Source organism: Leucoraja erinacea, chromosome 13 (assembly GCF_028641065.1).
Source record: "Leucoraja erinacea ecotype New England chromosome 13, Leri_hhj_1, whole genome shotgun sequence".
NCBI classification, from domain to species: Eukaryota; Metazoa; Chordata; class Chondrichthyes; order Rajiformes; family Rajidae; genus Leucoraja; species Leucoraja erinaceus.
Genome location: NC_073389.1, coordinates 17,808,875 through 17,821,152, shown reverse-complemented (window position 1 = coordinate 17,821,152; position 12,278 = coordinate 17,808,875). Strand labels below are relative to the sequence as shown.

The window sequence follows — 12,278 nt, the reverse complement described above, 5'->3', positions numbered from 1 at the left end:
GTCCGTTTCCCTCATCAATGCTGAATGCAAACAAGCTCTGAACCATCAGATTAACATCATCACACACACACACATAACGGTTATTTGACTCACCGTGTGTGGCTGAGGGCAGGTGTGTTCTATTTCCTCCATAGTCTTTGATGGAAGCTTATTACAGGAGGATTTTGGGATACCTTCTTGTGACTCAGCATCGGATTTAAGAACTGGCATGACTGAGGAAAAGCTGCTGCCTTCACGACCTAACTCGACCGAACCCTTTGATTTCCCATCAATTTATCTTCCTCATGCTACCGAAATGTTAGTTCTCAACACTGAGGCTATCGGCAAACCTTTCCCATCCCCTCCATCACCATCCCGGGAAACCGCGAACATAATTCTCTCATGTCAGCTGAAAGGCAGGACCTTCGGCTGTTGCCATGACGACCATTCAGCTGCAGGTTTGTTACTACCTCGCCAAGCACATTAATTTACATAACGTGCACTGGTTGGCTGTGTCCGCGGCGAAGAGGAGAGGAGAGATAGGCACATAATATCTTGTGACGTGCTGCAGACAGGAATGGCTTCCACATACTCCACAGAAGGAGACAGGCAGGGAGGGGGGAGTCAGAACACAATTCCAGAGAAGCGGAATCCAGTTTTCCCCCATAATTATTTAACTTGATCAGTCAATTTGGCTCAAGGAGAAATTTGGACAGAAACAAATGCCACTACTGCTAAAATATTGTACAATAGAAGCACTACACTTAAGAAACATTAATAGTGGTCTTAATGATAAATGCTGGAGATTGCATTGACTCATTTGTCCACAAAATATGAGCTGTTCCTGCTGAATAAAACGATCCTAATCTATGAACAATGCAATAGCTTGTTTTTCTTAATTATCATATGCTTAAATTACGAAATATTTGTCATTCCTTCTCTCTCACGTACCACAGGGATTAAATGTTTCCATCTTGTGGGAGTTGCTGCAAGGCCTTGTTTATTGTCTGGCCCGAGTCAAACTGAGATGCTGCTGATGAAACAACTACTGGAGCCTGTGCTGTTCTGATGCCGATGGTGATGGTAACCTACCCATTGTCCTCACAGCCCCTTTGCCACTTCACGGCCTCCTCCAAGGGAATATTAATTTTTAAGCGTGTTCATTCTCAGCAAAGGGTGGAAGGTAATAACCAGCAACAGCTTGTTTGACCTGATGCCTGTGACTTTATGATGTTTAGATTCACTCTCACGTACCCTGACCCTCACAATACATTGCCATTCCTCTCTCGTACGACCATGTTCTGTGGCTTTTAGTTTTGTTTAAAGATACAGCACGGAAACAGGCCCTCAGGCCCACTGAGTCCTTGCAGACCAACAATCACCCCAGACACTAGCACTATCCTACACACAAGGAACAATTAACAATTTTTACCAAGCCAATCAACCTACAAACCTGTATGTCTTTGGATTGTGGGAGGAAGTCGGAGCACCCGGAGAAAACCCACGCAGTCACAGGGAGAAAGTACAAACTCCATACAGACAGCACCTGTAGTCAGGATCGAACCCGGGTCTCTGGTGCGGTAGCCAGCAACTCTACCGCTGTGCCACCATGCCGCCCCTATCTATTGTCCGGCAACAATATCTAATCAGGGATAGTAGTAGGGGAAATCAGAGACTTAGTCTGACATGATTCTGTCGGACTATTTCCCTCATTTGTCCCAGCTTTCACACCATTTGCTAGGTTTTAGTGAAGATTACTTCTCTGCTGGGCAGGATGTGTCTTCCTCCTTAACCAATTCAATGCCTGGACTGCAGCAAAGAGAGCTGTCTTTAGGTTCTTAGGGTGATTAGCCATAGAGTGATACTGCAAGGAAACAGGCCCTTCAGTCCAACTTATCAATGACAACCAAGATACCCCATCCACACAAGTCCCACCTGCTCACGTTTGACCCATATCCCTGTAAACCTTTCTTATCCATGTTTAGTTTAATTTAGTTTTGTCTTGTTTAGAGATACAGCAGGGAAACAGGCCCTTCGGTCCACTGAGTCCACACCGACCAGCATTCCTCGTACACCAGCACTATCCTACACACTAGGGACAATTTACAATTTATAGAAATCAATAAACTTACAAACCTGTACGTCTTTGGAGTGTGGGAGGGATCTGGAACACCCAGAGAAAACCAAGGCAGTCACAGGTACAACGTACAAACTCCGTACTGACAGCACCCATAATCAGGATCGAACCCTGATCTCTGGCGCTGTAAGGCTTCCTCCCACATCCCACAGATGTGCGTGTGAATTGGTTAATTGGCCTGTAAATTGTCCCTAGTGTGTAAAGAGTGGATGAGAAAGTGGGATAACATAGAACTAGAGTATCATTAAATTGAAATATTGAAAACTGGTGTGAAGGGGTGATTGAAGGTTGGCGTGGACTCGGTAGGCCGAGGTGGCGCAGCGGTAGAGTTGCCGCCTTACAGCGAATGCAGCGCCGGAGACCCGGGTTCGATCCCGACTACGTGTGCTCTCTGTACGGAGTTTGTACGGTCTCACCGTGACCTGCGTGGGTTTTCACCAAGATCTTCGGTTTCCTCCAACACACCAAAGACGTACAGGTATGTAGGTAAATTGGCTTGGTGAATGTAAAAACTGTTCCTAGTGTGTGTAGGATAGTGTTAATATGCGGGGATCGCTGGTCGACGCGGACCCGGTGGGCCGAAGGGCCTGTTTCCGCGCTGTATCTCTAAACTAAACTTAACTAAACTAAAGGGCCTGTTTCCATGCCATATCTCAAAAATAACACCAAACAAATCAACAATTCGATTGCAGTTTTCCATGAGTATCAACTTTACTTAACTCTCTTTGAGAGACTCAATCAGATGCCTTCTGCAATCCATACTAACCCATATCCACATTTCCACAGTATCATATAGTTATAAATGTACCCTGTACTTCTTTAAAAAATTATAATCAGATTGAACCTTTTCAAATCTACGTTGATTTTCTCTGATCAGCCAAAAATTTCCTCTCAATACGTATGAGATGAACGTCTCAGAGTCTCTGGTTATTCTTTCTCTTATCTTCCATAAGTTAACTAAGAGGGTAGTTTCCTGGAATGTGCACTCCAGGAACATTGCGAAAAAGGGAGATATATTTTTTCAACAAGGTTCAATTGACAGTGGCAGCGTTGTTCAAATTGTGAAAAGAAATGTAACAATTTGTAACATTTTGTAAATTGTAAATTGTAAGTGTTTGTAAATTGAATACATTAGTGAAAATGTTGATATCTATTCTCCATGGCCTTTGTAGACCAGTGAGGTGTTGAATTGTTTATTAACTTTATTTGCTTGGTTTTGCTGCGTTGTTCGTACTCGTGTTTTATGTTTTTTAATTTATTGTTTGGATTTTTGTATGTAATTTATGCGCCTCGTGTTAGTTGTATGTTCTGTTGTTCTGCCTGTTTTATGATGTCTTGCTTGTTTTCTTTTTTCTGTACAGCACTTTGGTCAGCTTTGGTTGTTTTTAAGGTGCTTAACAAATAAAGTTATTATTATTATTATTATTATTATGTTAGATAACTAAACTGGGCAACAGTAATTATTTGTACAAATTGGATCGTGCTTCGTCTGTGGGTGGAGTTGAGTGGATTGTTTTTACTACCTGCAAGTTAATTACCCCCACTATCAGCTGACATTAAAATAAGCAGCCTTCCGTCAAAACCAAGATAGAGCCACACAGAAACACATAAATTATTCTATTATAATCAATTGAACAAAGCCTGACTCAGTGGTCAAATTTTAGTTTAGTTTACCGATACAGCATGGAAACAGGCCCTGAGTCCCACCGAGTCCATGCCGACCATCACATTAGTTCTATGTTATTCCACTTTTGCATCCTACACACTGGGGACAATTTACAGAAGCCTATTAATCTACAAACTTGCACTCCTTTGTAATGTGGGAGGAAACTGGAGTACCCGGAGAAAACCACGTGGTCAAAACTCTGCCGCTGCCCCATTTTGTTCTTCTGTTTCAGGCCATATGACAATAAAGCACTCTTCATTCTTGACCACCACACGGGGGCCTCACCAATGTCTCAACCTGCAACTTTGGAAAAATGAAGAAGGGTTCCGACCCGAAACATCACCCATCCTTTTTTTTCCGAAGATGCTGCCTGACCCACTAAGTTACTCCAGCACTTTGTGTCCATCTTTGGCGTAAATTTGCATCTGCAGTTCCTTGTTTCTACATTGGCAAAATGGTTCTGCAACTGGGCAGTACAGGAAGATGAGGAACGGATGTGGCAAGTGGGCTCTCTCAGCAGCACCTGGAGATTAGTTCTGCTTAGACTACAGCTGACATTAGACTAATTCACTCATTCCCTTTCCCACCTAAAGCCTGGAAGGGGTTAAAGCCGAATTTGTTTGCATAAAAGGATACTGCTTGATGCCTGGGTTTTGGCATTCAACAGCAATTCAATGTAAATGAGAGAACTCTCATTCTCTGTCCTTTCTTGGTACCTCTGCCCATTTAACTTCCATCCAGTTTCTTTTGGAAATTTTTATTAAATCTATTTCCACCATTACTTCTCACGAGCATTTTAGATCTTTGTAACTCACTGTGTGAATTTTTTTAAATTCTCTCCCCTGTGTTTCTTTTGCTACATATTTTAAATCTGCCTCATCTGAACACAGTCTCACCAATAGAAAGCAATTTCCCTACATAATTGAAATTCATAGTTTTTAATACATTTTTTAACCTTCTCTGTTCTGGGTAAAACAATCCAAGCTACTCCCCTCTCTCCAGTCTTAATCGCTGTGAGATGGAGCTGCTTCTTTCCCTTAACGCCACTAATTGTTCCCCTTTCTCATTATCCACGGTCGTTTTCCACCCAGAACAGAATTCACAACTCATGCAAGTCTGCTCACTCAGCCCTTTTACAGCACAAAAGCCTTTTGTGAGTTTTTGTTGTTGTTACAGATGCAGTTGATTGAGGCCGGTTACACAATCACATCAAATGGATTCATGGACCGGATGTAAGAACGGGATAAAATTATAAAAATAAGCTAAGTTGGGAAGGCAGAATTGAAAACAAAAATCAGGCTTCAAATAGATTCTATTGAAGCTCGTGTGAAACAACATTTTAGGAAGACTATATTTTGCAAGGAGGTTGTTGAGGCAGATACAGGATGAATGTATAACATTTAGTGCAAAATAAAATCCAATAAAGTTCAAATAAATTCCGATTAAAGATAATTTGAAGGTCCCCATGATCTAAATGGGAGATCGGGGCCGATCTCTATCTGGTGAGAGGATGATTCATTTGCCCAATAACTGCTGGGAAGAAAATGTCCCTGAATCTGGAGGCATGTGCTTTCAAACTTCTGCATCTCTTGCCTGATGGGAGAGGAGAGAAGAGGACAATGATAAACTAAATTAAACTAAAGTAACTCAGTGAAATAGATAGATAGATAGATAGATAGATAGATAGATAGATAGATAGATAGATAGATAGATAGATAGATAGATAGATAGATAGATAGATAGATAGATAGGTAGATAGATAGATAGATAGCTTAGATAGATAGATAGATAGAATCTTTATTTGTCACGCAACCAGGGTTGGTGGTATTTGGGTTCGGTACATGTGGTACACTGCTTTAGTCACATTAACACATATAACAACACAGATCATAGTGATAAAGTGCATCCAGGCCACATCACAAATCACACCAAAAGAACATAGTGCAAAAGAACAGACAAAGACCATAGACAAGACACTATATACATCAAGAGTCCTTAGTGTTGTCTGTCATTGGAGGGAATTGAGTGTTCTTATTGCTGAGGGGAAGAAGCTGTTTTTAAAACGGGTGGATTTTGTGGCAAGTGACCTGAGGCACCTCCCTGAAGGGAGAGACTGGAAAAGGTGGTTTGCTGGATGGGAGGGGTCCGAGATGATCTTTATTGCCCGTTTTGAGGTAAATGGAATGGATTGAGGGGAAGGGGGAGTTGATGGTCCTGGAGGCCTTGGAGACAATGCGCTGTATTCTGTGTAGTGAGTGACTGTCAGTGTTTCCATACCAGACTGTGATTGAGGAGGTGATGATGCTTTTGATAATGGATTGATAGAAATGGACCAGGAGGTGTTTGTGGACTCTGAACATTTTGAGCTGTCTGAGGAAGTATAGGCGTTGTTGGCCTTTCTTAATGATGTGGTCAGGCAGTATCTCTGGAGAACATGGATAGGTGATGTTTTGGGCCAGGAACCCTTCTTTGACTGATTGTAGTAGGAGGAGAGAAAGGTGAAGAGAGGTGGGGGTGGGACAAAGCCTGGAGATGCTGCCTAACTTGCTGAGTTACTTCAGCACGTTGTCTTTTTTTGTAAACCAGCATCTGCAGTTCCTTGTGTCTAGTAGTTTAGTATTGTGTCTAGTATGGTCTTGTGTCTAGTAGTTTTAATCTTGTATATACACGTCTCAGTGGGCCAGGCAGCATCTATGGAAGGAATAGATAGACAACGTCTCAGATTGGGACTCTCCTTCAGACTGATAATAGTGGGGGGGAAGGTGGGGAAGAGAAGTGGGAGTGGGACAAAGTCTTGCAAGTGATAGTTGGATTAGGTGAGAAGGGTTTGAAGCTTGGATGATTCTGGGCTGAGCTTCCGCTCCAGAGACTTGAACAGAAACGTTTAGTTTGTCACATCACTGACCTGCAAGCAATCAATCAACTGTCCAAGGGCTGAGCTTTGGTTGAGATGTTAATCTGAGAATTTATGTTTTCTTAGATGGACCTAAAATAACCATAAAATTATTCTGAAAAATATATATTTGCAGTCCAGACCGTTTTTTTTAAATTTTTTATGCTCAATCAACAAAATAATCCACATTCAAGATAGATACAAAGTGCTGAAGTAACTCTATGGGTCAGGCAGCATTTCTGGAGGAAAGGATAGATGACATTTCCGGTCATGACCGTTCTTCAGACTGGAGGAGTCAAAGAAATCTGAAGTAGGGTCTCGACCCGAAACATCACCCATCCTTTTCCTCCAGAGATGCTGCCTGACCCACTGAGTTACTCCAGCACTTTGTGTTTATCTTTGGTATAAACCAGCATCTGCAGTTCTTTGTTTCAACAAAGAATCCACATTGTTTGGCCATTATCATATTGCTGCTTCTGAAAATTGGCTGACATGTTGCAACAGTGAACAAGCTTCAAAAGGTTTCATGGGTTTGAATAGACTACAGGATATCACGAACACAAGCCCAACTTTCTTTCACTGATCAATCCAGTATGCACCATCCCTGCTCATGGTACATCTCACAGTATATCACCCCATGCAATCTATTGCCCTCTTCCATTCTCCCAACTTCATATTTCCTCCAGAAAAATTCTTCTTGCTTTCAAATATTACATTTTAAAAAATCGTATTTGAATGAGGATTAGAAACATTAAAGATTATCTTTGTGCAGGTGCTAAATGCACACCATAGTTTGGGCTGCTGATTACACTCACTTAATATTTGATTTAATGTATGAAAGACAAGTATAAGACATATTACAATGTGTAACAGCATCGTTGAGTCATACAGTGTGGAAACAGGCCCTTTGGCCCAACTTGCCTACACTGACCAACAATGTTCTATCCACATGAGTCCCGCCTGCCTGCGTTTGACCCATATCCCTCTAATCCTATTCTATCCGTGCAACTGTCTAAAATGTTTCTCCAACGTTGCCATAATACCCGCCTCAACTACCTCCTCCAGCAGCTCGTTCCACACACCCGCAACCCTTTGAGTAAAAAAGTTACCTCTCAGGTTTTAATGAATTTTTTTCCCCCTCTCCCTTTAAACCTATGTTCTCTGGTTCTCGATTCTCCGACTCTGGGCAAGAGATTCTGTATGTTTATCCAATCTATGCCTCATAATGTACATAACATTGCAGGTACTTAGCACAAGCAACCAAGGATAATTTCCACCAAACACAGTCTCCACTTTTCTCCATATCAGTCTCTATCCATTTCAACCAAGTTTCATCCCTTCAAAGTGTTGCTTTAGAAAGTAGTGTTTAAAGCTGTTAGCAACTGATTAGATAGAAAAAGATAAGAATGGGATAAGATAAGATAAACATTTATTGAGATTGGATCTTTGATGTGCAACTCCTCTCTCCACTGAACGCATCTGACTGCTTCTCTGATGTCCCAAGTAACCCTTTCCTATTTGCTCTTACCTTTTGACCAAAAGGTGCCTTCAGTTCGACCGCTGACTTTCTAAATTCAACAAGATCACGAGTAAACATGTATGGGGGATCCATACCTCAATCTACACCTGTCAAATCTGCCAAGATAGACACAAAATGCTGGAGTAGCTCAGCGGGACAGGCAGCATCTCTGGAGAAAAGGAATGGGTGATGTTTTGGGCCAAGACCCTTCTTCAGCCTAGTCAGGGGAAAGGGCAACGAGGGTTATAGGATGCTTGTCAAATCTTCCATCTCCTGCTCCATTTCCAACTTTGCATTGCCCTTGGAAGCAAGTTACATTTACGAACCAGTCAAATAAACTTGCCTAGAGTAGAACACATGTCTTCCAGCTTTCCCTTCAAATGATTATGAGAAGAAACTAGTATAAACTGTTTAGAGCTGAAAGAAAAATGTCATCAGCACAAATTAATGATGATTGATTGATTGTAGAAAATAAGATACACTTCACTTATACACTAGGCACAATCCAAATTCAGCTCAGAGCAACAGAAATCTGGGCCAAAATTATCAAGCACGGGCACAGTTTTGAATAAAAGACCAAGGCATTCAAATAAAATTGTTTAGGATGGTTTCAAATGATGCTGTACATTATGTAAAGGAAACATCTATAGTGTATTGCGACAAACGTAATAATTTTTTTTCCTTAAACCCTTGTTTAAATCCATGTTTTTTTTCTTAATCCCTTGTTTCTAAATAAATGGTATTCTCGGTGCAAGAAAACAAGTCAGTGTTTGCTAGTCTGGGGAGGATGCGGCGTGGGGCAGAGGCAGGGAAGAAGGGGCATAGGACAGGAAGAGGAGGGGAGGAAGGGGTGAGGTATTGGACAAAGAGAGGTGGGGAGGAAGGGTTGTAGGACAAGGGAATGCAAGGATGGAGGGTGCAGGACAAGGAGAGATAGGGAAGGAGGGGTGTGGAACAGGGTGTGTGGGTAGGGGAGGTGTGGAGGTAGGGGGGTTGGGGAAGGGAGGTGGGGGAATGGGGGGGGGGGGGGAAGGGAGGGTGGAAGAAGGTGGTGTATGGATTGGGGGAAGTCGGGGTGTGACCACAGCAGACGCACCTCGCACTCTGCTCACCCTGCACCTTCAGCTTTCGGCCTCATGCAGTAGCTCCCGGTCCCACTCTGACTTCACTCAGAGGCTTCCGGTTCAACTTAACACGCTGCTCATGGACTCAGCCCCGCCTCCAGGACTTTATTCTCTGCGGGTGCCGGAAGGGGCATTACCTTCATGGTGACTGACAGGCGAGAAGACCAATCTGCTGATCTCACGATTTTTTCAAGAACGGTGAGTAAGGTGGCGAAAAAATCCTAGCGATATATGTTGCCATTTTTGCGCAGTTAAATATTAACTTAGCAGAGTTAAATATTAATCTGCAGGGTAAATATGAAGGTTCTTCTTGAACTATCCCAACCCCTGGAGCAGCATATGGCAGGTGCACGGTGACGTCAAGGATGTGGATTGTCCATGACCATTCAGTAGATCAAATTTAATCAACATATGAACTAGCAAGACCTTGCCAGAAACTGAGAAATTATCAGTTATCTTTTTTTTTTTCTATTCTTTTTAATTTTAGCAATAAATAATATCACATGAAATTAGTATATAAACATAATACAGAATGACTACTTTAAAATGTCAGCAAATACAAGTGCTGGAGTAACTTAGCAAGTCAGGCAGCATCTCTGGAGAGCAAGGATAGGTGATGTTTCAGATCCGACCCCTTCTTCAGACTCCCAACCTGAAGTACAATCTATCCATGTTCTCCAGCGATGCTGCCTGTCCTGCTGAGTTTGTGCCTTTTTTTGTAAACCAGCAAATGCAATTCTGTGTATCCACTTTAAAATGTCAGCACACCAGTCTACTCAGCTCCCTATCCCTAAACCTGCTTCATCTGAAAATTATATTTATTTTTGAAAATGCAGTAAAATGTTGATTAGATGTCTCTGTACCATTAAAAATAAAAATAAAACACGAGAACGATCCCAGGAATGATTGGGTTAACATATGATGATTGTTTGATGACACTGGGCCTGTAGTCGTTGGAGTTTAGAAGGATGAGGGGGAACCTCATGGCAGAGTAGACTTGATGGGCCAAATGGCCTAATTCTGTTCCTATAACTTGTGCATTTATGAACATTAAATCATTGTGAATTATTGACTAAAATGTACTAGCCTAAAAGAAACTGCTCATAATACCCTCAGGTTTAATCACTGATAAATTAATCAACAGATATGTCTAAATTGTAAGTCTAAAGTTGCAGATTGCAACATGATGTCTTCATCAAAAACCAAGAGCACTTCAAGAACGCTCTGGATCTGCACAGATAAAACACAAGCAGCATTCTAATGACTTAACACCTAATAAATTATACAAATGAAATATTGCTGCTGAGTCAGCAGGGTGCAGAGATCCCAAACTCGTTGAGCTTTGCACTTGTAATTCATGACATAATCTAGACCTTTGGATTGTGTGACGTGTTAAAAAAAAACACTTCTTGAGAAATTTGGTTTCATTTTAGAGGACACAGCAATTTGTGAAACATTCCTTTTGACAAAACTTGGATTCCCAGACAATGAGAAATTGAATATGACTATTGACAACAACGGATAAAAAGCAACCTCGAGTTTTAGAAAGCAAAGGTTGAGAGTAGAAAGCAGCACAGGGGCCAAAACATTAGAAAGTGTTTGATGACAAATGAGTTCAAATGAACATGAGACTTTTCAGTCTGAAGAAAGGTCTCGACCCTCTCCATAGAGATGCTGCCTGTCCCGCTGCCCAGCATTTTGTGCCTATTTTCAGTGTATAACCAGCATCTGCAGTTCCTTCCTACACATGAGACTTTTACCAATGTTTATGTTAAATCCTATTGTGTATTGTGTTCTTTTATTTGTATGGCTGTATGGTAATTCAAATCTCACTGTACCAATTGGTGCATGTGACAATAAATATAACTTGAACTTGAACTTGAGTTGCTCGTTCCGGCACTTTGCCAGAATGTAATGTAGTTTAAAGCATCGTTATGGTTTGTACATTTTCACTCTTCTTATCTCTAGCATTTTTAAATAGATGTTTACAAAAGAAATGCAATTATAACAATTGTCTTTAATAGTTTGGCCAGAGTTCAATTACTCTTACACCGACCACACCCGCCCGCTGCAATACAGTAAATCCTTTCCTACCTGCCGTAGAATCTTGACTGCAAACATATCCCGTCCACCTTTCCCATCCTGCTGCTTGCGCTTTCTATCAGACATTTCTTCTGAAGGCCTTTCCTCTATCAGGCTGTTCGGAGAAGTGCACTCTCTGCAGAAAGCTATGTGCCTCTAGTACCAGTCATGAGACAAAGTTCATGCCAACTAATTCCCTCAATCCATGTAATCTGTATCGAGTTGCACAAGGGATTCCTCCTCCTTGATTTGAGGTGATGAGATTAAGGTGTCTATTCTCCTGCAGTTACTTTCCATGCAACAGTCACCTCAGAGCCATGTCTTGGTCTGTTGTGGCAGTGGGAATGGCAGCTAAAAGACTGGATGTAAGCCATAGGAATTAGCCTGGATGAATGGATGCGAAAGGAGAAAATAGGAATCAAATTCCTGTTGTCTAACACGATTATACTGCATAGAAGCAACTGGCACAGTGCGAAGAGAGCAGAAATAAATAATTTCTGAACATTTATTAAAACAAATAAATCGATTAAATTATAAAGGTAGATCAGACTATGCATTTTCTTTTAGATTAGGAAAAAGAAAGGAAGCGGGAATTAAATCCTTTGTTTTAGGAACAGTTGTTTGTGTATGTCATTACTGGTTTTAAATTAAGATTAATTTTAATTGTTACAATGTTTATTTTTGACAGGTGCTAACTGTTTTATAGTTTCTGTGAAGGTTGAAAAGATTCACCAACAATCAGATTCAGCAGCAGCTCTATGGAGCGAAGGAAATAAGCAACGTTTCGGGCCGAAACCCTTCTTCAGACCTTCGATTCTCCAGCATCTGCAGTTCCCTCTTAAACAAAGGATGAGAGGGCACTGAAGAGGTTTTCCAGA

At 41.5% G+C, this 12,278-nt stretch overlaps 1 protein-coding gene across 2 annotated transcripts in view; it reads right to left on the bottom strand.

Moving 5' to 3' along the window:
• Positions 1–11,761, bottom strand: part of LOC129702658 (choline-phosphate cytidylyltransferase B) — a 53,929-nt gene extending 42,168 nt beyond the window's left edge. The window contains exon 1 of one of the 2 annotated variants that reach the window (XM_055644542.1): positions 11,413–11,761. In XM_055644542.1, the coding sequence (XP_055500517.1) occupies positions 11,413–11,487 (75 nt within the window). In that variant the 5' untranslated portion in view covers positions 11,488–11,761. Of the gene's footprint in view, positions 1–93; positions 486–11,412 lie in introns of those variants that run through there. The other variant, XM_055644541.1, reaches the window with a different exon arrangement.
• Positions 11,762–12,278: the final 517 nt, after the last annotated feature.